General features: G+C 43.0%; 3 protein-coding genes and 1 long non-coding RNA gene across 5 annotated transcripts; all 4 read left to right on the top strand.

The window, feature by feature from the left end:
* Positions 1-500: 500 nt before the first annotated feature.
* LOC127757795 (uncharacterized) lies at positions 501-2,742 on the top strand. Its single transcript, XR_008013536.1, has 3 exons — positions 501-1,614; positions 1,727-2,032; positions 2,429-2,742. It is a non-coding gene; the product is annotated as an uncharacterized LOC127757795 (long non-coding RNA).
* A 4,971-nt stretch (positions 2,743-7,713) lies between these two features.
* Positions 7,714-10,037, top strand: LOC127756389 (probable N-acetyltransferase HLS1-like). Its single transcript, XM_052281732.1, has 3 exons — positions 7,714-7,989; positions 8,847-9,428; positions 10,023-10,037. The coding sequence occupies exons 1-3, from the start codon at positions 7,714-7,716 to the stop codon at positions 10,035-10,037; spliced, it is 873 nt and encodes a 290-aa protein (XP_052137692.1).
* Positions 10,038-11,334: 1,297 nt separating this feature from the next.
* Positions 11,335-12,620, top strand: LOC127757897 (pectinesterase inhibitor 10-like). The gene has a single exon (XM_052283489.1). The coding sequence runs from the start codon at positions 11,480-11,482 to the stop codon at positions 12,173-12,175; it is 696 nt and encodes a 231-aa protein (XP_052139449.1). The 5' UTR covers positions 11,335-11,479; the 3' UTR covers positions 12,176-12,620.
* A 2,474-nt stretch (positions 12,621-15,094) lies between these two features.
* On the top strand, positions 15,095-18,301 carry LOC127758062 (uncharacterized). 2 transcript variants are annotated; one of them, XM_052283682.1, is made up of 7 exons: positions 15,095-15,300; positions 15,575-16,192; positions 16,479-17,079; positions 17,192-17,292; positions 17,379-17,459; positions 17,601-17,728; positions 17,827-18,301. In XM_052283682.1, exons 2-7 carry the CDS (start codon positions 15,578-15,580, stop codon positions 17,951-17,953), a joined length of 1,653 nt encoding a protein of 550 aa, XP_052139642.1. In that variant the 5' UTR covers positions 15,095-15,300; positions 15,575-15,577; the 3' UTR covers positions 17,954-18,301. The 2 variants fall into 2 exon arrangements, with proteins under 2 accessions (XP_052139642.1, XP_052139641.1); XM_052283681.1 differs by having other exon boundaries at positions 15,095-15,323.
* The last annotated feature ends 470 nt before the right edge of the window (positions 18,302-18,771 follow it).

Genomic DNA, 18,771 nt, shown 5'->3' with positions numbered 1-18,771 from the left:
AAGTCCCTAAGAATGCTAATGAGAACATCCACCTCGTTTTGTGCAGGATTGAGGAAGACAGCTACATCGTTTGCATATAGTGAAGTCCTTAATTTGACATGGCGACTCCCAATGTTAGTCAGTTGTCCGCGCTCGGTTGCCAGACGTAAAAGCCTTTGAAGGGGGTCAATTGCCAGGATAAAGAGATATGGAGAGAGGGAGTTCCCTTGCCTTAGGCCATGTCTATGTGCAATGCATTCCCCATGGTCTCCATTCAAGACTACCTTAGAGGTCACGGTGGCGAAGAGCAAACAAATCCAATTTCTCCACCGGGAACCAAAGCCTATGTGTTCCATCACTTCAATCAAATATTCACATGAAACCAAGTTAAAAGCCCTAGCAATGTCTAGCTTGAAAAAGAATGTCAGCTTTCTGTTGGCACTTAGGTTCCTGACCACATTTTTGACATACAGGAAGTTGTCTTGGATGCACCTTTTTTCTGATAAAGGCGCTCTGTGCAACCGAGATCAGGCCATCTAGCTGTTTAGCAGGTCTCATTGCCAGCACTTTGGATATCAGCTTAGCCACAGAGTGAATGAGGCTAATTGGTCTAAAATCAGTGACCCATGTAGGTGTGTTCCTCTTTGGAAGCAAGGTGATTGCTGCTCTATTGAGTGCTCCAAAGTTCCCTACTGCTAGATCATACAAGCACTAGAAAACATCCATAATATCTTGCTTAATTAGCTGCTAGCATCTCTTGTAGAAAATACCATTAAAACCATCTAGGCCTGGAGCCTTTTCTGCCGGCATCTGCTTTATTGCGGCCCAAATTTCCTCCACTATGAAGGGTCCGTCTAATTCGCCTGGGTTCACCTGGGGCAAATCTATCGCTTCCCAGTTTAGAATACAGTTTCGTGTCTCCTTGCTGCCTAAGATTGAGTTGAAGTGGCGGAAAAGTGCCTCACTCTTCTCTTCATGTTCTGTCAGGATAGCATTTGTTGTGTGGAGTTGGTGGATGTGGTTTTTCCTTCTCCTTGAGTTGGCATGTATGTGGAAAAACTCCGTATTGGCATCTCCTTCCTTTAGCCATGTCAGTCAGGATCTTGTTTGGACCTGCACTAAAGTTAAGCAGATCTTCCAAGCCTCGTGTTTTTTTTATCAACAGATCTCTGCCTCTTCTTTGACTTTGCCATTGCTGCCAACCCTAGGATCCTTAAGTTGAGGTCCTTCCTGAGCAGGTGTTCATCAGAAGAGAGGATCATGTTCTCCTGGGCCAAGTCCAACCGAAGGATCGCTTCCTGAGCCATGTGGAATTGTAGTTTGATCTCTCCAAATAGACTTCTACTCCACTTTCTGAGAGCTTTAGCCGTGGCTGTCAACTTGTGGCTAAGCTCTGTAAAAGGGTGTCCACCGAAGGCGTGGGAGGACAAAGCTTGTTGCACAACCTCCATGAAGCCCGGGATTCGGACCCAGAAATTCTCAAAACGGAAGATTGCCCTTGTGGATGGGCTGACCATGGAAGCTAGCAGCAAAAGACAATGGTCTGAGCAAGATGAGGAGAGTGCCTGCAATGTGTGGTTGGAAAAGAGGATGTCGCCATCGACATTACAGAAAACTCTGTCATTTCTTTCTACGGTGGGTGCTTCCCGTTCATTGCTCCATATAAACTTCCTATTCTTCCAATTCGATAGACTTTTAACAAAACTAGAGTACTAATCCATGTGCATGTTCCGTGTTGTTTTTGCAGGCATTATCTCGGTTGGGGCACATGTCATACGATGTTGTGGGTACACAGATTCTCTAAACATGTGTTCCTGCTTCAAAAGCAAATCTTATTGGTGGAATGGAGGTCTCAATATCAAGCCTTGCAGAGTTAGTCATGCTCGGTTATGGCCATCATCGCAAACGACGTCTCTCATTTCGGTTTCCTGGCAATCCTGTCCGTGTCATCGGTTGCTGGAGCAGCATGGATGTTCTGCCAGTGGCTGGGAAATTCTACAGATGAGCAGAGGGTACTCTTCATATTTGATCCCCATTTCCAAGTTGAACCAATGTAAGTAAAAAAAAAAAAACACCATTCATGCCATCACCTTGTTAGTTGTTAAGAAAGATACTAAAGTTCAGACTATCTGACTTCCATACTGGACTTGGCAAGAACTTTGTGCCACTTTTCTTTTCCAATTTACCATATGATCTTGAATATTGAAATTACAAAATATCAAACTCCATAGAAAGTGCACCACATTTCCTCAAAAAAGAAAGTGCATTGAACAGCCCTAAATTCCTGGTATGATTTACTGAACATTACATCACAATTCGCTGATTGCGCAAAGAAATGTACTATATGAAAACCATGTAAGGTGTCCCTTAAATATAGTAAAATGGCTGAATTGAGCTCCTGTTACATAGAAATGAAACTTACAGAAAACACCACTATCTCATCTTGCAGATAATGAACAAGGCATGATGTTCTAATGCAGCCGGGAAAGTTGCATGCTGCGTGTGCTTGGCGTCAGGAAGAGGGTTTTGCAATGCCCTGAAGATGCTGTGACATTTTGATTCAATATACAATATACACTTAGGATACACTCATTTGTTACTGTTAGCCCCCAGCCATGCGTAGAATTCAACTTGTACACCCATTTTTTTTTCACCTCACATGTTTGTACAGTTCATCTACCATCGGCTTAGTTTGTTTCTTGTAGCCTTGTAGCTGATGTAGAGCACTATAACAATCAGTTGCAATAACAAAATCAAATATCATTTTTCTCTATGCGTGTGTGATACTGGAAACATGCATCAGCATATCATGATGAACTAAAATTGACTACTCCATCGGTTCCAAAATATAGCAACTTCTAGCATTCAAAATTTATCTCAAAATACAACAATTTCACCTACATTACCTTTTTAACCAATCACAACATTCCTTCCATTTGATTACACCTATTTTTTTAATACACTTTAGTAGCACTTTTGCTCTTAATCAATTGAAGTACTGCCAATATGGAGCTTTCTGGATCAGCTGGTCATTCAAAACATAAAATTGAGACTTTTAACAGCAGATGAGCATAAGAACATCAGATGTGTCCCCAAACTAACTGCTCAGTACCTTTACTGGTGTTTTTCTCCACTTCAGGACTTGTAAAAAAGTGCTAATATATCATATTTGCATATGAAAAAAATGACAGTAACCTATTCAAACATATTATTCTAAACCGGCAATTTTAACTTGTGAGCATAAGTAATGAGCAATCATCCATCAAAGTTACATCATATTCCCTAATCCCAACAAAGGTAGACAGCTAGGCCCAAACGAATTACAAAAGGTCGATAACAAAATGAAACCAAGAATGTCTCTTGTCATTGAACAAGTGGATTAGAAAATAAATTTGGATTATCATGACTTACAATATTGATCCTGGCACAAATGCCAAGGCTTTTTACCTGATATGATGAAACTGCCCTTGTGATTCTCTCAATATTCCCTTGTGATTCTCTCAATATTTGTGCAAGCTACATTTTTTACTGGACATTCTAGAGATTTGTTGATTGTGTCCAGGTCGGACCGCGGACAATGGTGGGCCCATTTTAGTTCAACTGAATGAACTGATTTTCAGTTTTGAGGGATTCAAAATAAAATTTAGTTTATTTGATTGAACTAAAGTAGGCCAACAGTTACCCGTGGGTCGGCCCACGCCCATCCCACCATCAGACATCAGTGGTGCTCTACAAGTTTCCATCTCTATAACATATTAACATGGACTCATGGAGGAAGGGCAAAGGAAAATAAAATAACATCTCATGAAACAAAAATTGGAAAGTATTGTGAACATAGAATGTGATCAAAACCCAGACAAGTATGAAGGGAGGGACATGTTCTTGAACAATGGGCTGTTAAGGTTAATGGCAAAGATAGAATAGAAACACTAAAAGAAATTATCTACTAGGGCAGGCCAGTAGTGCCAATTTGATTAAAAGTTTCTCATGTTAGAGTGATTGCAATGGGGCAATCTCACATCATGTTGTGTAGGGGGGACCTTGGTCCTTGGACATTCATCTTTGACAGCCAAGCTGTGGTGATACATGACATTGGATGACCGCTTGACCAGAAGAAATGAACAGTACTGATCACCACTCACCAGCTGTACCATCACATCACACATAGTGAGAAAATGCGGCTGCAGTTGAAGAAAGCATTACAAATTTACAGTACTAAATTAGAAATACAAAACTTCTCTAGAGCCAAGATATGTAGTTACAGGTGCCTAAGAACTTATTTCTGGCACATTGTACAGAAAATTAGTATCACAACTGTTCAATTCTGATACAACCTTACCATTTCAATTATCCTGAAACATTGCATACAAAATATGCTAGGAACTAGGGCTTATTTAGTGTTAGACAATTAATCACTCTTGTCAATGAGTGATGGGTATGTCTTGCATAATAGAATCATTTGTTACTCAGAATTTTCAAATCCCAAGACAAGGATTCCTGATTGATGCATGTGTTTTTGATTGGTTTGCCGCTTGCAACCATGGACTGGATATCCTGTTGAAATTGATGCTTCTTGCATGCCGAGCAGTAGAAGAACTAAGCGTGGTGGAAGCGATAATTAGTTGAACATCAATTCAATCACTTTGGAATTCACTGTTGAAATAGGAATTTAGATTGATGTACTGTTCTTGTAAATCGTCTATGACAGAGTATTTCTCTGCCATTGCCCAGTGAATGTTCTCATATCATGCAGGCTAAAATTCTTGATGAGAAGTGTTTCCATCGATTTGCCGCTGTAGAAGCCTTTTGCAGTTATTCTTTTTCATATTCGGGGAACACGCAAAAGCCTTGCGGGTCATTTCATTGAAGAGAAGAAAAACAATTTATGAAAAAGTTTAGCTCCAAAGCTGCTGCGCCAAATAGCAACCGACAAAAAATGGTGCTGTTTCTTCATTATTTGAACAGCACAAATTGCGGCGCTGCAGCATAGGTCTGCTGTTCAACAACTCGTCTGAACTGCTAGCCATGCAAAGAATTTAACTGTGGAATCAATCATTTTAAGTTAACATTAAATTTCTTTGGAAAACACAATCTTCATTGGAGGCAACAAACTTGGCACAACATTTTGGCAGGTAAGGTAATTTTGTGATAGTTAATTCTTTGTTTCTGTTATAACCTACTCCTTATGATAGTACTTTCAGATTATCAGGAATCACTAGCTTATGATAGATCTTCATTGTTTCAGAATTCAAAACAGAAAGAACATTTCCGGTTCAAATTATCCACTGATTCTTAAAGAAAAGAAGAATCTGTTCTTGATTTTCTGTGCTCCAGGTCAGAATCGTTTTGTCCATTATCTTCTTCAAAACTTAACCTCAAGTCCTCAATGGTGAAGGTTCAGAAACAATCTTATTAGGCTAAAAATTGAACCCCTGGTGATGGTTTTCTCCTTTGCTGTAAATGGTTAATTGGACAAATTTGGTACGACAAATCGCCAAATCCTGACAAATCAAGAATGTTTAAGCACAATGATTTACCTGAACATGATTTGTGGGAACTGAGTCTAGCTAGTTCAAATCCTCCGGCTTAACTTTGGCACCTATTTCTTCCCTATTAATTTGATGCCAAGTTCCTCCTTGGAATACTTATTTTTCTCTAACATGATTAACACTTTGCAGTGACAAAAAGATTACTAAGGGTTGTGTCATCTGGTCAATCCATTGGTCCCATTCAAAGAATGTAGTCCTGCTTGGCTGCTTTTCGTCAGTTTTTTTTTTCGCAAAACTTTCAGAATATGACTGCAAAGTAAGGCAGGACAGCTTCACATCACATGCATAACTGTGAGCCCTCATGGGAGAAGGACTTACCTGGATTTTACACTGCTCCACCTTTTTCAAATTCATCTAACCAGTATGTGATGTTTGATGAATGTGGTAAACATCAAAATCAGTACTTTTCAGTGGTAACGTTTAGTAACTTCATAAGCTGCAGAAATGCAGAACTGAACTTGTCGGTAAGTATCAGAAATACTTCCCTGACTACCATAGAGTTTTGAAAGAACATATTTTGTTCTTCACAGAAAAGAAAGAGCATATTTTGTTATCATTCTGGCATAGATAAGTTCTTCCATTGAAATAGGATGTTTGTCAAAATTGGACAGAAATAGAATACATGTGCCAGTGAAGAAACTAAGCACAAGCTCGGGTTAAGGCTTTCAATATCTATACAATTAAGTTTATTTCTTTCAAAAAAGAAATGCATAAAGTTTAGATGCAATAAAACTAATGGATAAAATAGAACCATGTGAAACATCGCATACTGCTCAGTACTCACAAGTAAATCAAATCAACCAAATCTTGACACTGTGAATCTGACTCATGGTGGCAAGAAACATTGTCAGGAAACAGTAGCCAGACAAAACAATATGCAGAGTACAATTACTGATCTGGATACTTAGCTAGTTTACTTTTATATGGTCTTTGTTTACTTCTGATGCTTCACTGTGCAGAAATAATTGAAAGCATTCAATTAAGTCTTAGCTGTCCTCCCAAACAAAAAAAAGTCTTAGCTGCAGAAGACATTGACAGGCTGATTAGTCTGACACATTAACCTGCAAGTACAGTTTCTTATCAGACAATTTGCATCAATACCAATCAATTAACTGATCAAAATGACATTCCCGCATGCAACAAATTCTGCTGAAAAATTGAATTTACAGTTGAATCCAGGCCAATTGCTGGGGTTCATGATCGTGGGCCGTCAAAAGGAGCCCCGTTCCTGAAACTGAAGCCGACTGATGGGACATGGTAATAGCCCACTGCATCAGATCATTCATGGTGTAGACACCTCAAATCACAAACTTTTGCTGCCCAAAGGAGGATACACAGCATAGTGCTCTGTACCTTGGGTTCTTTGACTGTGTTTGACCAAGCTGCGAAAGCGAAACTTTTATGTAAACCTTGCTTAACTTGTTCACAACTCTTATGAAGGATGATGAGCATGCTTCATCCAACATCCAAAATATGGAAACTTGTTTGAATGCTGCAAGTAAGATTGAAACTTCTTATATACCACCTCCGGCTAGGATCCCTTATATTTTGGGACGGAAGTAACAATGTACAAACGATTCGCTTCTAGAAGTAAGACTAAATTGATTAGTGTCATGCAAACTCTGCTATCAAGTACATTCCGATGAAAAGATTTCTGATTTTTTTTTCAATAAATCCGAGAATTTCCGATGATAAAGAAATCACCGATTTTTTTATTTGTTCAATACAAAATTGTATTTATGCATTCTGACTCTGAGGTATGTGTGTAGATGCCACTCTAATATGAGCAAAAGATTTGGATGAAGTATTTCATTCCAATAATTTTGTTCTAGAGAAATTAAAGGAATAACTTTCTTTCTGCAATAAGTTGCAGTTTGACTTTGTTATAAATTGTACAATGCAAAAGCCTGATGGCTCTACTAGTCCAGAACATAACTAAGATTCTGTATTACTTGCTGTGATATTACTATAAAGACACTCTGACAATTGACATAGATATATTAGCAAGGTTGCAAGTTTAATCAGAAAACAATCTAGTTCTTGTGTCATTAACATCATCACTATTAGCAAAAGTTGCTGATTAGTTCTTGTTGATGTGATCTCTATAAGAAGCAAAGGAGGTGCATGTGAGCAGCCTCAAGCAAACATCAAGCATTTGAAACTACAATTGAAAAAAGGACCACAGATGACAAGCCATCCATGTGCCACAAGACCAAGCAAGGGCAGCATCAGCAAGAAAAACAAGAACATGGCTCTCAATCTCAATGACAGCACCACCGCCATCGCCATGGCGAAGAGCGAGGTCTCGATAAGGGAGTATGACCGGGAACGCGACATGGAGGCCATCGAAAAGCTCGAGAGGAGCTGTGAAATCGGCGCGGGGAAGGGTTTCTCCATTGTCACCAACATGATGGGTGATCCCTTGTGCAGGATCAGGCTCTTCCAGCTCCATGTCATGATGGTATGTTTCTAGACCATATATATATATAGACATGGGTTAACAATGTGATTTTTGTGTGTTTGCTTCATGTACCTAGCTAGCTAAAGCTAGATCTTTGACATCATAAGCTTGACATGATCATAAGCTAGCTATGATATGATACCTCTTGTCTACAATTCTATAACTGCCCTAAAGAGTGGTCTTCATAAGCTAGGAGTTACCTTTTCACTTTAGGCTTTACATGCCCCCAAATATGGAAATGGAATGTTTGTTTCACCTCACTGGCTACTTGCTAATTGCACAGTTACCCTAAGTATATAGCCAATCTTGCAAAGGCTAGTCATATGAATTAGGTTCAGACTTACATGCTACCATCTCTGTTCTTTTCTACTTGACTTTTTTAAACTTTGACATAGTCTTCAATGTCGCAAGTGTCCGACCGTTACATTTCTGACAATATGTTTACATAAATTAATAAAAATATAGTTACATGAAAGGATTTCTCATGATAAAGTCCCATTTGTAAATATTAAATCATAACATTTTTATTGTATCGATGATTTAATATATCGAGGTTTGACTCTATTCATTTTAGGACGTTATATATTTGAGTTTTTTTTTAAAAAAAAATCTATTTGAGAATAGAGACACTTTCAATCAAGTGAGTCTTTGATCTTAATTAGGGATTCCAACTAGGTTTGACCATGCTTAGAAGCTAATAGGCTCATATGAATTCATATGCATGCGTGTTCATAACTTGTAGCAATTAATTCTCAAGTTCTCTAGGCTAAAACATTCAAATCTGTACAAAAATTAGTGAACATTTATTCAAATTTGTCTGAAATTTTCATTATAAATTCTGGCCCTTCCATAAGTAGGTAGCTGAGCTCACAGGGAGAGGAGGGGAGCTCGTCGGCGTGGCGCGAGGCTGCGTCAAGCGCGTCGCCACCGGCGTCGTCGACGGCGACACCGTGCTCGCCGGCTACGTCCTCGGCCTCCGGGTGTCTCCGGTGCACAGGCGGAAGGGCATCGGCTTGAAGCTGGTCGAGTCCGTCGAGGCGTGGGCGGCGCGCCACGGCGCGCGCCACGTCGTCGCGGCGGCCGACGCCGCGAACGCCGCGTCGCGGGGGCTCTTCGTCGGGCGGCGCGGCTACGCGACGGCGGCACGCCTGTCCATCCTCGTCCAGCCCCTCGCCGACGTCAGGCCGCCGCCGGCGGCGGCCTCGTCCAGGAGCGACGTGAGGATCGAGAGGCTTGCCGTCGAGCAGGCGGGGATGCTGTACAAGCGGCGGTTCGGCGGCGAGCCGCTGTGCCCGTCCGACGTGGACGCCGTCCTGGGCGCGGCGCCCAGCCTAGGCACGTGGATGGCGCGCTTCGCCGGCGGCGGCGGCGGCGACGGCGGCGACGGCGCGTGGGCGTGCGTGAGCCTGTGGAACACGTGCGCGTCGTACAGGCTGCAGGTGGTGGCGCCGCCGCCGAGGCCGGCGGGCGGCGGCAGGGCGCTCCTGGCGCGGCTGGCCGCCGTGGCGCCGACGCCGCCGTGCATGGGCGGCGCGGGCGCGGGCGCGGCCCCGCGAGGCGCGACGTGCGGCGAGTTCGGGTTCGTCCTCGCCTACGGGATCGACGGCGAGGGCGGCGCCCCCGCCGTGCGCGCGCTGGTGCGCGCGCTGTGGACGCTCGCCGCCGGCGTGGCGCGGCGCGTGGGCGCCGAGTGCAAGGCGCTGGTGGTCGAGGCCGCCGCCGGCGACCCCGTCGCCCGCCACGTGCCGCGCGGCCGGCTCGCGTCGCGCGTCGACGACGTGTGGCTGGTGAAGCCCGGCGGCGGCGCCGCCGCGCTGCCGGCGGGGGCGGCGAGGCGACGGTTCGTCGATCCCAGAGACTTCTAGAACATCATCCATGGTGCTTGGCTGCCATTTACCAAGCGCGCGAATTCAAGTTCCTTTCAAATTTGCCGTGGATTCCGTGTAATTTGCTGGTTTTTTCTGAATTTACCACGATATTGATCCAAATATCCTTGAATTCAAATTCCTTATGTGTCCATCTTCTTTGGCTAGGCTCAACTGAAGTGATTGGTCTTTGGCCAGTGAGTCCACTCGTTCACAGTTCTTAAATATCGACCACTTCAAATATTATTTTATTATTTTCTATAAGCTTATTTTCGTTTTAAATATTGGGTTTAGTCTCTTGCCCATTTTATATTTTACTCAGGATTTTGACGCTCCCATCGTTTGGCTTATTGGCTTATCCATGGAATAAACCAAACGACATAGTTGCAAACAAAAAAATAGTTTGTGAATAAAACTTTCATACATGTTCTTAGTGATCTAAACACAAATGCATAAAAATAAACTTTGATGAAAAACCCCGAAATCAACTCTAAATTTAAAGCTAAAAATATAAATTTTGGCTTATAAGTATAAGCATAAGCGAAAAAATGAGGAGGTGAGCTTTCTTGAATGACCATTTACTCTTTTCCCTTGTTATTGTGATCTTCCCAATTCTACGGATCAATGATAATCTACGTCACTTACCCATATCATCTTGATGAAGATAATAATCTCAGCTAGGAAGCTACTCCATCGCGTCCCAAAATATAAGGAATTTTGGGTGGATGTGACACTTCCTGTCCTAGAAAGTGTTACATCCACTCAAAACCCTTATATTTTGAAACGGAGTGAGTAGTTAATTGGGATGGTGTTAGGAGGGTATTTAATGCAGCTTGAGAGAAATTGTGAGTAGAGGAGTATACGTGATTATTTGATTTTGGTGGGTCTATTTAGTTCTGGTCATTTGAATGGGCATAATTGACACTAATTCCTATGTTAGTATATAGATGTAGAATATAGTGTTAACTACTCATCTTATCCTATACTAGTATGTACTACCAACATAATTCCTTTGATGTTATTAATTGGCTATGTATTTATTTGGACCTCACCCTAAAGATATGTGTATTCACAAGGCTATGTATTCACAAGGCTATCTCTCTTTGATTTCAAAAAAAAAAAACAGAAAAAAAAAAAGAGAACAAGGCTATCTTTCTACGGCCAATGTTCAATCTACCTAGGCCAGCATGCTATGCCTTTTTCTGTCTTTCTAGTTTGCATTTTTAGCATTCCATTACTACAATTGATCTCCACTACTTCAATTCCCTCCTACATTCATCAAGAGCAATTAATCACCAAGATCATATAGATCCAATATATCCAATCCCTTCCCCTTCATCTTCCTCTGCAATAATCCTCTTAATCTTCTCATTCATGCCAATGATACAACCAAAATGGCAAAGTTAGGCGCCTAATCACCACTTTTACTATTTTTATCCAAAAATAGCAGTTACTTACCACTGGCCACCATTGCCCCCACTTTTCCCGGGAAAAAAAATGCAGCCAAAGCCAACCAATCTCCTCCTTTCCCTCCATATTCAAATAAATACAAAAAAATCCATCAAATTATTATTAGTAACAGTTAATCACAACCACTGCAATTTTGCAACCTCCATCTCGTCGCCATGGCGTCGTCGCCGCCGCTTGTCGCCTGCGTCCTCCTCGCCGCCGTCGTTTTCACCGCCGTGGCGCCGCCGCCGGCGGGCGCCGTCTGCGTTCCGCGCAACGGGAAGGCGGCGCCGGGGAAGCCCGGGATGTCACCGGCGCCGCCGAAGAAGCTGACGCCCGCGCCGCCGACGACGCCGCCGCCGAAGGCGAAGCCGATCCTTCCCGGCCCCGGCGGCGACCTCGTGAAGGCGCTGTGCGCGAAGACGGACTACCCGGTGGTGTGCCAGATGACGGTGGTGCCGCCGCCGGCGGCGGGGGCGGCGGCGAAGCTGGACGCCACGGCGGTGCTGCGGCTGGCGATGGGCGCGGTGCGCGCCAAGGCGGCGGCGGCGAAGAAGGCGGCGGGGGCGCTCGCCGCGGACGCGAGGACGCCGGCGCTGGCGAAGCCGGTGCTCCGGGACTGCATGGACTCGTACGACGACATCGCGTACAGCCTCGACGAGGCCGACAAGGCCATGGCCGCCGGCGACAAGGACACGACGGGCACCATGCTCGACACGGCCCGCACCGACGTCGACACCTGCGACCAGGGCTTCGAGGAACGCGACGGCGACATCCCGCCGCTCATGTCCAAGCAGGACGCCGAGCTCGCCAAGCTCGCCAGCAACTGCATCGCCATCGCCGTCGCCGCCGGCCTCCGCTCCAGCAGCTAGACGCACGCCGCCGGCCGGCGACCGATCGATATGATCCTATATATAATATACTACTACGTACATATATATATATATACCGATAGAAAGAAAACCTAGACTTCGGCACCTTAATTATTATTTCCTCCGTTTCAGGTTATAAGAATTTTTAGTATTGCTCACATTTATATAAATGTTAATAAATCTAAACATACACATATATATGTCTAGATTTATTAACATATATTATCTAAAAAAGATTTATTAATATATATATGAATGTGGACAATGTTATAAAGTCTTATAATATAAAATGGAGGAAGTAATTATTATGATGACCGTGTATCAAATCCATCCTTTACACCTCACAAATGTTAGTGGAAGCGTCTTGATTATGTTTGTGTGTTCATGTATTGTTGCAATGTCTTGATTTTCTCTCAATGTTTGTGGAGTTGATGATAATGTGGATAATGACAAAATGACATTATATATATATATATATATATATATATATATATATATGTAGTAAATTTGTTTGGTGCTCCATATATATATATATATTCCCCTGACAAAAGGAAAAGTATAATCTCATTTCCTCTCAAAATACAACTAATTACTATGCATTTTCTTAAAGAGATTAACGTTGAGGTGAGAATGAGATGGGAAAGTAGGTGAAGAAATTAACTTGAGATTAATGTTGAGGCGAGAATGAGATGGAGTAGTAGATGAAGAAATTAAATTGAGAGGGTTGTGATTTCTTACGATGAATAGGTATGTCCGCAGGTGGAGAAGTAGTTGCGTTTAAGATAAATGAAATCTTAAAAGTAGCTAACATATTACGGAGGGAGCACCCAATCTCAGTTTCTTGATATTGTCATTGTAAGTGGCTCTTTGAGTGTTCTTCAAAAAAACGAGAAAATTTACAAAACTACATATACATTGATAAAACTATCGTAAAACTATACATTTAAGGTGTTATATCACAAAACTACGTATTTAACATAAAATTTTCACAAAACTACAAATTTAATCACAAATATTAAGTGTCAATTTAATCACAAAACTACAACATTTACAACTCTTACATAACAGGAGTGCTATGGATTTAAACTCTAAAATATATAGTGTTGTGATAACTTCAACGTTAAATATGTAATTTTGTGATACTTAGCCTCAAATAACACATTAAACATGTAGTTTTGTGATACAACGCCTTAAATCTGTAATTTTGTGATAGTTTGGTAAAATTATGTTTAGTGTTATGAAATTTACTTTTAAAAAAAGTTTTGAACATTGGTGTGAGTTGTCTCACGGTGGAATTGTGAATGCTCTACTCGAGGGAAACGTCCTGAGTATGACTTAATAAATTTAGAAGTGATGAGCATTTGCTTTATTACACTGTTCATGGTAAATTGGTAACCTCGTCATGAGTTTGATGTATTATTCTTTCTTTTTTCCTGACTGATCTGTTGTCTTTGCATTTCTCCAAAGTTTTAGATAACATCCTGTTAACCGTGTGGAATGTCAATAATTCCTTTGGAGTAAACAGCTAATTGGGACGTGGATTATTCATGTCACACTTCAAAATATACGATGATTTTTTTAAAAAAAACAACTAACTTTTTAAAGCTATTTATTGGTTTTATATATAATATTTGATTTATCCATATGAGTAATTTTTCTCTATTTATATAATCTATCAATCATCCAGTTAAAAGTCAGAACATTGCGTTCTATAGCAAAGAAAAGATAGAAAAGATTTATCATTTTTCACGCACATATTTCCCAAACTGCTAAATGATACGTTTTCTTTTTTTTAGAAAACATTATGCAAGAAAGATATTTGAAAATAAATCATATTAATCATTTTAAAGTTGATTAATATTTAATTAAACATGTGTTAATAGCTTACCTTATTTAACGTATTTTACTATTCTCTTTTTTCTTTCACTCAAACAAAACCTTAAGGGCATGTACAATGTAAGCCACGCCTAGTAGTATCCTCATGTGGGTCAAATGAGCCAAGGCATGGGACATCCATCTCCGGATCTCCCAATGGAGGGTACTCCAGCCAGTACTACCAAATCTGAGGCAACACGCTCTAGCCCACAACGGCCGTATCCTAGCTCATGAAGGTACACGTATATTTTTTTCTAGCCCATCCACCGACCGCCCATTTCTCTCCTCTTTTTTTCTTTGTTGCCCGTCTCTCTCCCACCTACCTCTCGCTCGTCTCTCTCTATCCACCTGCCTGTCGCCATCGCCGACTTCCCTGCCTCGCGCTGCCACCATCCACCACGCCGCCGACCAGATCTCTCCACCTCGCACCGCCTCCAGTTCCACCCTGTTGCGACGCCGTCGGCTCCGCCCCACCGCGACCGTCTCCAGCTCCACCCCACTATGCCCGTCGCTGGCTTCGACCACCACGATGCCTCCGGCTTTGCCTCGCCGTGCCCGTTGCCGGCTCCGACTCACCACGCCAAGGTGAGAGAGGCAAGAAGGGAAAATATAGGGGGAGGAGGTGGGGGACAGGGTACAGCTCGAGCCGTCCCTCAAGAAAAAGGAGTGAAGGAGCCAGAGGCACGCATTCCCCTCCTGGGGGTCGCATCGCGCACTCGCACCTCCTTCCAGGGGCACGGCTCGGGGACGAAACCGCGACGCCGTGAGCGAAGGTACGAGCTGGAGGTACCTACTGTAAGAGGGATATTTAATTATTTGCCACTTTTAATATGTGCCAATTAAGGACTTGTCACTCGATGTCATAATATGTGGGCCATCACATACCTATGACATGTGAAACTAATAAAAAATTATTTAAAATCACTCGTCGTAAGAGTGGTAAATAGTTAATTATTCCACTGTAATAAGAGTCCCAAATCCCAATGGCTAGTATCGGGTGCAAAGTACAGAAAAATGCCACACGCACAAGAAAAACGCCAAATATTTACATCGTCTCTCCCTCTCCTTCTCTCTCTCTCTTTCTCTAGTATCCTTGTGTTCCTCGTCGTCGGCGACGAGGACAACTGCGGCGGCGGCGGCGGCGGCGGCGGCGGCGGCGATGGCCGTGTAATTCCTTCTAGGGCCGTCTCAAATCGTCCCTCGGACCTACTCGATTTTCGTGGCTTTCGCGACCAGCCTCTCGTGTCGTGGTACGTGCTTCTTGTCCCTCGAGGTAATCTCCCCACCCCCCAAATTTCGGGTTCTTGATCTACATGTAGCTACCAATTCCGTCGATCTTGTAGCCAAAAATCAGAATAGGATTTAGGAGATTTAGACCTTGTGGATGGCGAATTCGTTGATCTCTGCCTTCCGGGAAAACCTGACATGACATCGCGAGATCCTAATGTTTTTTTTTTTTTGTGTGTGTGAATTTCTCGATTTAGGGTTCATGGTCTCTTCCCCTTTTGTGTCCCCAATGTCTAGGTGATGAGAGAGAGGGGCGAAATGGAAGGCCGTGAGGGCTCTAGGTTGGACAATTCGCTCACGAGGAAGCGCCGGAGCAGCAGCACGGCGAGGCGGCGGCCGAGGCCGGAGAGCAATCATGTCGTGGATGTGGAGCAGCAGCAGCAGCAGCAGCAGCAGCGAGACGGCTACTCCTCGTCTTCTTCGTCGGCGATTGGCTCGGATGAGGATGCCAACTCCGATGGGGAGGAGCACCAGAGGCGAGAGATCCATCTGAATGCCCCTTCCCCGGATCGTGCCGCGAGGCGTGCGGCGATGGAGGGCGGCGCTATGTCCTCCAATCCTAACCCGAGAAGCTCGCACAAGACCAAGGGGAGCAACCAGCTGCATTCCGAGGGCTCGGGTGGTGGTGGTGGTGGTAGCTCCAGGAAGGGCGAGAGCGGCCATGGCGCGGTTGTTTCGGCAGGGAATCGTGAGTCGTCGACCGGTGATAAAACAAGGAAGTTGAAGCTCAAGATCGGCGGAATCCGCCGTAGCGTGCCGGCGAAACCAAGCCCTGATATGTCGCATTCCAGGTCTTTGCCTGTGAAGCCTCCGCGGCCAGGAGATTCGCAGCAATGGCAAAAGCATTCTAGTCAGGTATGTGCCGAGTCATCCATTTCGTTTGTTTTGTAATCTACTTGCACTTTGTTGATTCATTACTTGATTTCAAGATAAATAAAATTTACATAATGGAAATTAGACGATGCTGCTATGACATAAATCTAGGCTGTGTACCTCTCCTGGTCAATTGGTCATTGTTTTGATCTTTTCCAATTTAGGGGGCATATGGGTTCTTTGCAAATCTCCTCCCTCTATTTTCTTCAACATGTGAGTATGTGACCTGTAATGATAATTGATGAAAGAAAAGATGAATTACTTTCAGGCTGAAGGAGTAAAAGATTCCAGTAGGTTGGCATCTTCCCGAGACAAGAAAACCAAAAAGGAGAAGTCAATTGATGACGCGCTAACTCCAGAACAACCAGCCAAAGTTCACAGGGAACCATCTTCAGATCCTGTCCGGAAGAGTAGGAGGATTGCTAAGAAATCCATCTTGGACAGTGAATTAGATGAGGACTATGATACAAATATTCTTGATGATTTTGGAACTTCTGAAGGTGTGGAAGTCCATACTCGTGAGCCTGCAAAAAAAACAGGAAGTAGCTCTAAGAAGAATGCTGCAAAGAAAGCTAAAACTAAGAGCACATCGTACGAGATCGATAATGATTTTGTTACCTCCAGATCAAAAAGGGATGGCAATAAAAGGTCTAGGGAATCTACTGATGCTGATAATAGTGAAGAGGAACCTACATCTGACAGTGAGCTTGATGCACAAAACAGGAAGCAGAAAGCAGTCACTGAATCACCTGCTAATGTAAGAAGCGAGCCTCTGACAACACGTCGCCGTGCCCTTCAATCATGGATGGATGGAAACAGCAACAGCGCTATTGAGTTCCCTGATGGTTTGCCACCAGCTCCTTCAAGAGGTACATATGCTGATATGCCTATCCTAGCTACCCTTTTTTCCATTAGAAAAGTGACACCTTCACCTTCAGTCCTGTGCTGATTTGTTTTGATTTGCGTTTTTTGTCAATCCAGGCAAGAAGGATAAGCTTTCTGATGCGGAAATGCTTGCCAAGAAGGCAGAGGCTGCTCAGCGGCGCAAGATGCAAGTCGAGAAGGCTACTAAAGAAAGCGAGGTCAGAAAAATGTTTGCCTGCCTTCCTTTTAAGCATATATTAAAGCCTCGATTTCAAGGTGTTCTCAACATTGTTAATCTCTGCAGGCTGAAGCTATAAGGAAAATTTTGGGCCTGGATTCTGAGAAGAAGAAAGAAGAAAGAAAGCAAAAGGAGCGAGAAGATAAGGTTTATTGCATCATTCGATCATGCTGTTTTTGTACCCTTATTTTCTCTAATGCGTTTTAGTACCCTTATCAATAATAGTACCCTTATCAATGTATCTTCTGCTACTAGCTTCTGAACTAGACTCTTACTTCCCCCTTCCAGGAGAGAGCAGCCAGAGCACAAACTATTCCTGAAAACACCATCAGGTGGGTCATGGGCCCAAAGGGCACCGTGGTTTCATTCCCGGAAGAAGTAGGCCTTCCCAGCATCTTCAACTCCAAGCCTTGCAAGTAATCCTCACAACCTCTGTACTCTTTCTTAAAGAAATCGCTCCAGAAATGTGCCCTCATGACATATCATTTCTTATCACCGTTCATCCATCACGCAGCTACCCTCCCCCGCGAGAGAAATGTGCCGGACCATCATGCACGAACGCATACCGGTATAGGGACTCCAAGCTGAATCTCCCTCTCTGCAGCCTGAAATGCTACAAAGCCGTCAATGGCAACGCTTGATTGACGGGACGCTCGGGCCGTGCCTATTTCCCGGTTTCGCAATCAATTCTGATCTATAATGTTTCCTCAAGAAAGCATTCTCGTCTATATACTGGTGGAAATAAGATAGGATGATCATCAGCCGCGGAGATGCACATTTTTGGTTGAGTTGATAGAAAGATACAGCTGTCCAATAAGTGCATATACATGTGTATCATGTATGCATATTTACATACATATAGATTTGTCAACCTGTTTTCAGGGCTTGTGAGCAGATGTACTGCTGCTGCCCTCTGATACCTGTATTGCAGATAGTAGACATATACACATATGAAGGAGCAGAAATGTAGAATAAGTTGTTGTACCAAAGTTCCTTGTGTTTGTTCACTTCTTCATTCAGTTTATGCACACACTCGGACATCATGTCGTTTGTGTATAACCCGATTGTAAATGCTGCAGAATGCAAAAATTTTAAAATTTGAAATAATGCCGCAGAATGCAAAAGAGAGAGGGAGAAAAAAAGAAAGCTAGCTTAAGTTAATTGTAAATGCTGCGTAATGCAAAAAAGGAATAACAATAATATTAAATATTGAAATAATGCCTCAGAATGCAAAGATACTAAAATTGGGAATAATGTTTCAGACGGCAAAATATATCAAAATTCAAAATGAAGGCAAAATATATTAAAATTGGGAATAAAATTGCAGAATGCAAAGATATTAAAATTGGGAATAGTGTTTCAGACGGCAAAATATATCAAAATTCAAAATAAAATCTGGGGCATTCCGAGAATTGAAGACGGGACCTCGCACCCTAAGCGAGAATCATACCACTAGACC

The sequence above is a fragment of the Oryza glaberrima genome, chromosome 12 (genome assembly GCF_000147395.1).
Source record: "Oryza glaberrima chromosome 12, OglaRS2, whole genome shotgun sequence".
In the NCBI taxonomy this organism is placed as follows: domain Eukaryota; kingdom Viridiplantae; phylum Streptophyta; class Magnoliopsida; order Poales; family Poaceae; genus Oryza; species Oryza glaberrima.
This window is presented reverse-complemented; position numbering and strand designations above follow the sequence as displayed.

Bases quoted from the DNA above. Each gene is read 5' to 3' on its own strand.
- LOC127756389 (XM_052281732.1), top strand. From the start codon at position 7,714: ATGACAAGCCATCCATGTGCCACAAGACCAAGCAAGGGCAGCATCAGC. The intron at 7,990-8,846 runs GTATGTTTCTAG...TTCCATAAGTAG, and splicing joins TCCAGCTCCATGTCATGATG to GTAGCTGAGCTCACAGGGAG.
- LOC127757897 (XM_052283489.1), top strand. From the start codon at position 11,480: ATGGCGTCGTCGCCGCCGCTTGTCGCCTGCGTCCTCCTCGCCGCCGTC.
- LOC127758062 (XM_052283682.1), top strand. From the start codon at position 15,578: ATGAGAGAGAGGGGCGAAATGGAAGGCCGTGAGGGCTCTAGGTTGGAC. The intron at 17,293-17,378 runs GTCAGAAAAATG...TAATCTCTGCAG, and splicing joins AGGCTACTAAAGAAAGCGAG to GCTGAAGCTATAAGGAAAAT. The intron at 17,460-17,600 runs GTTTATTGCATC...TCCCCCTTCCAG, and splicing joins AAAAGGAGCGAGAAGATAAG to GAGAGAGCAGCCAGAGCACA.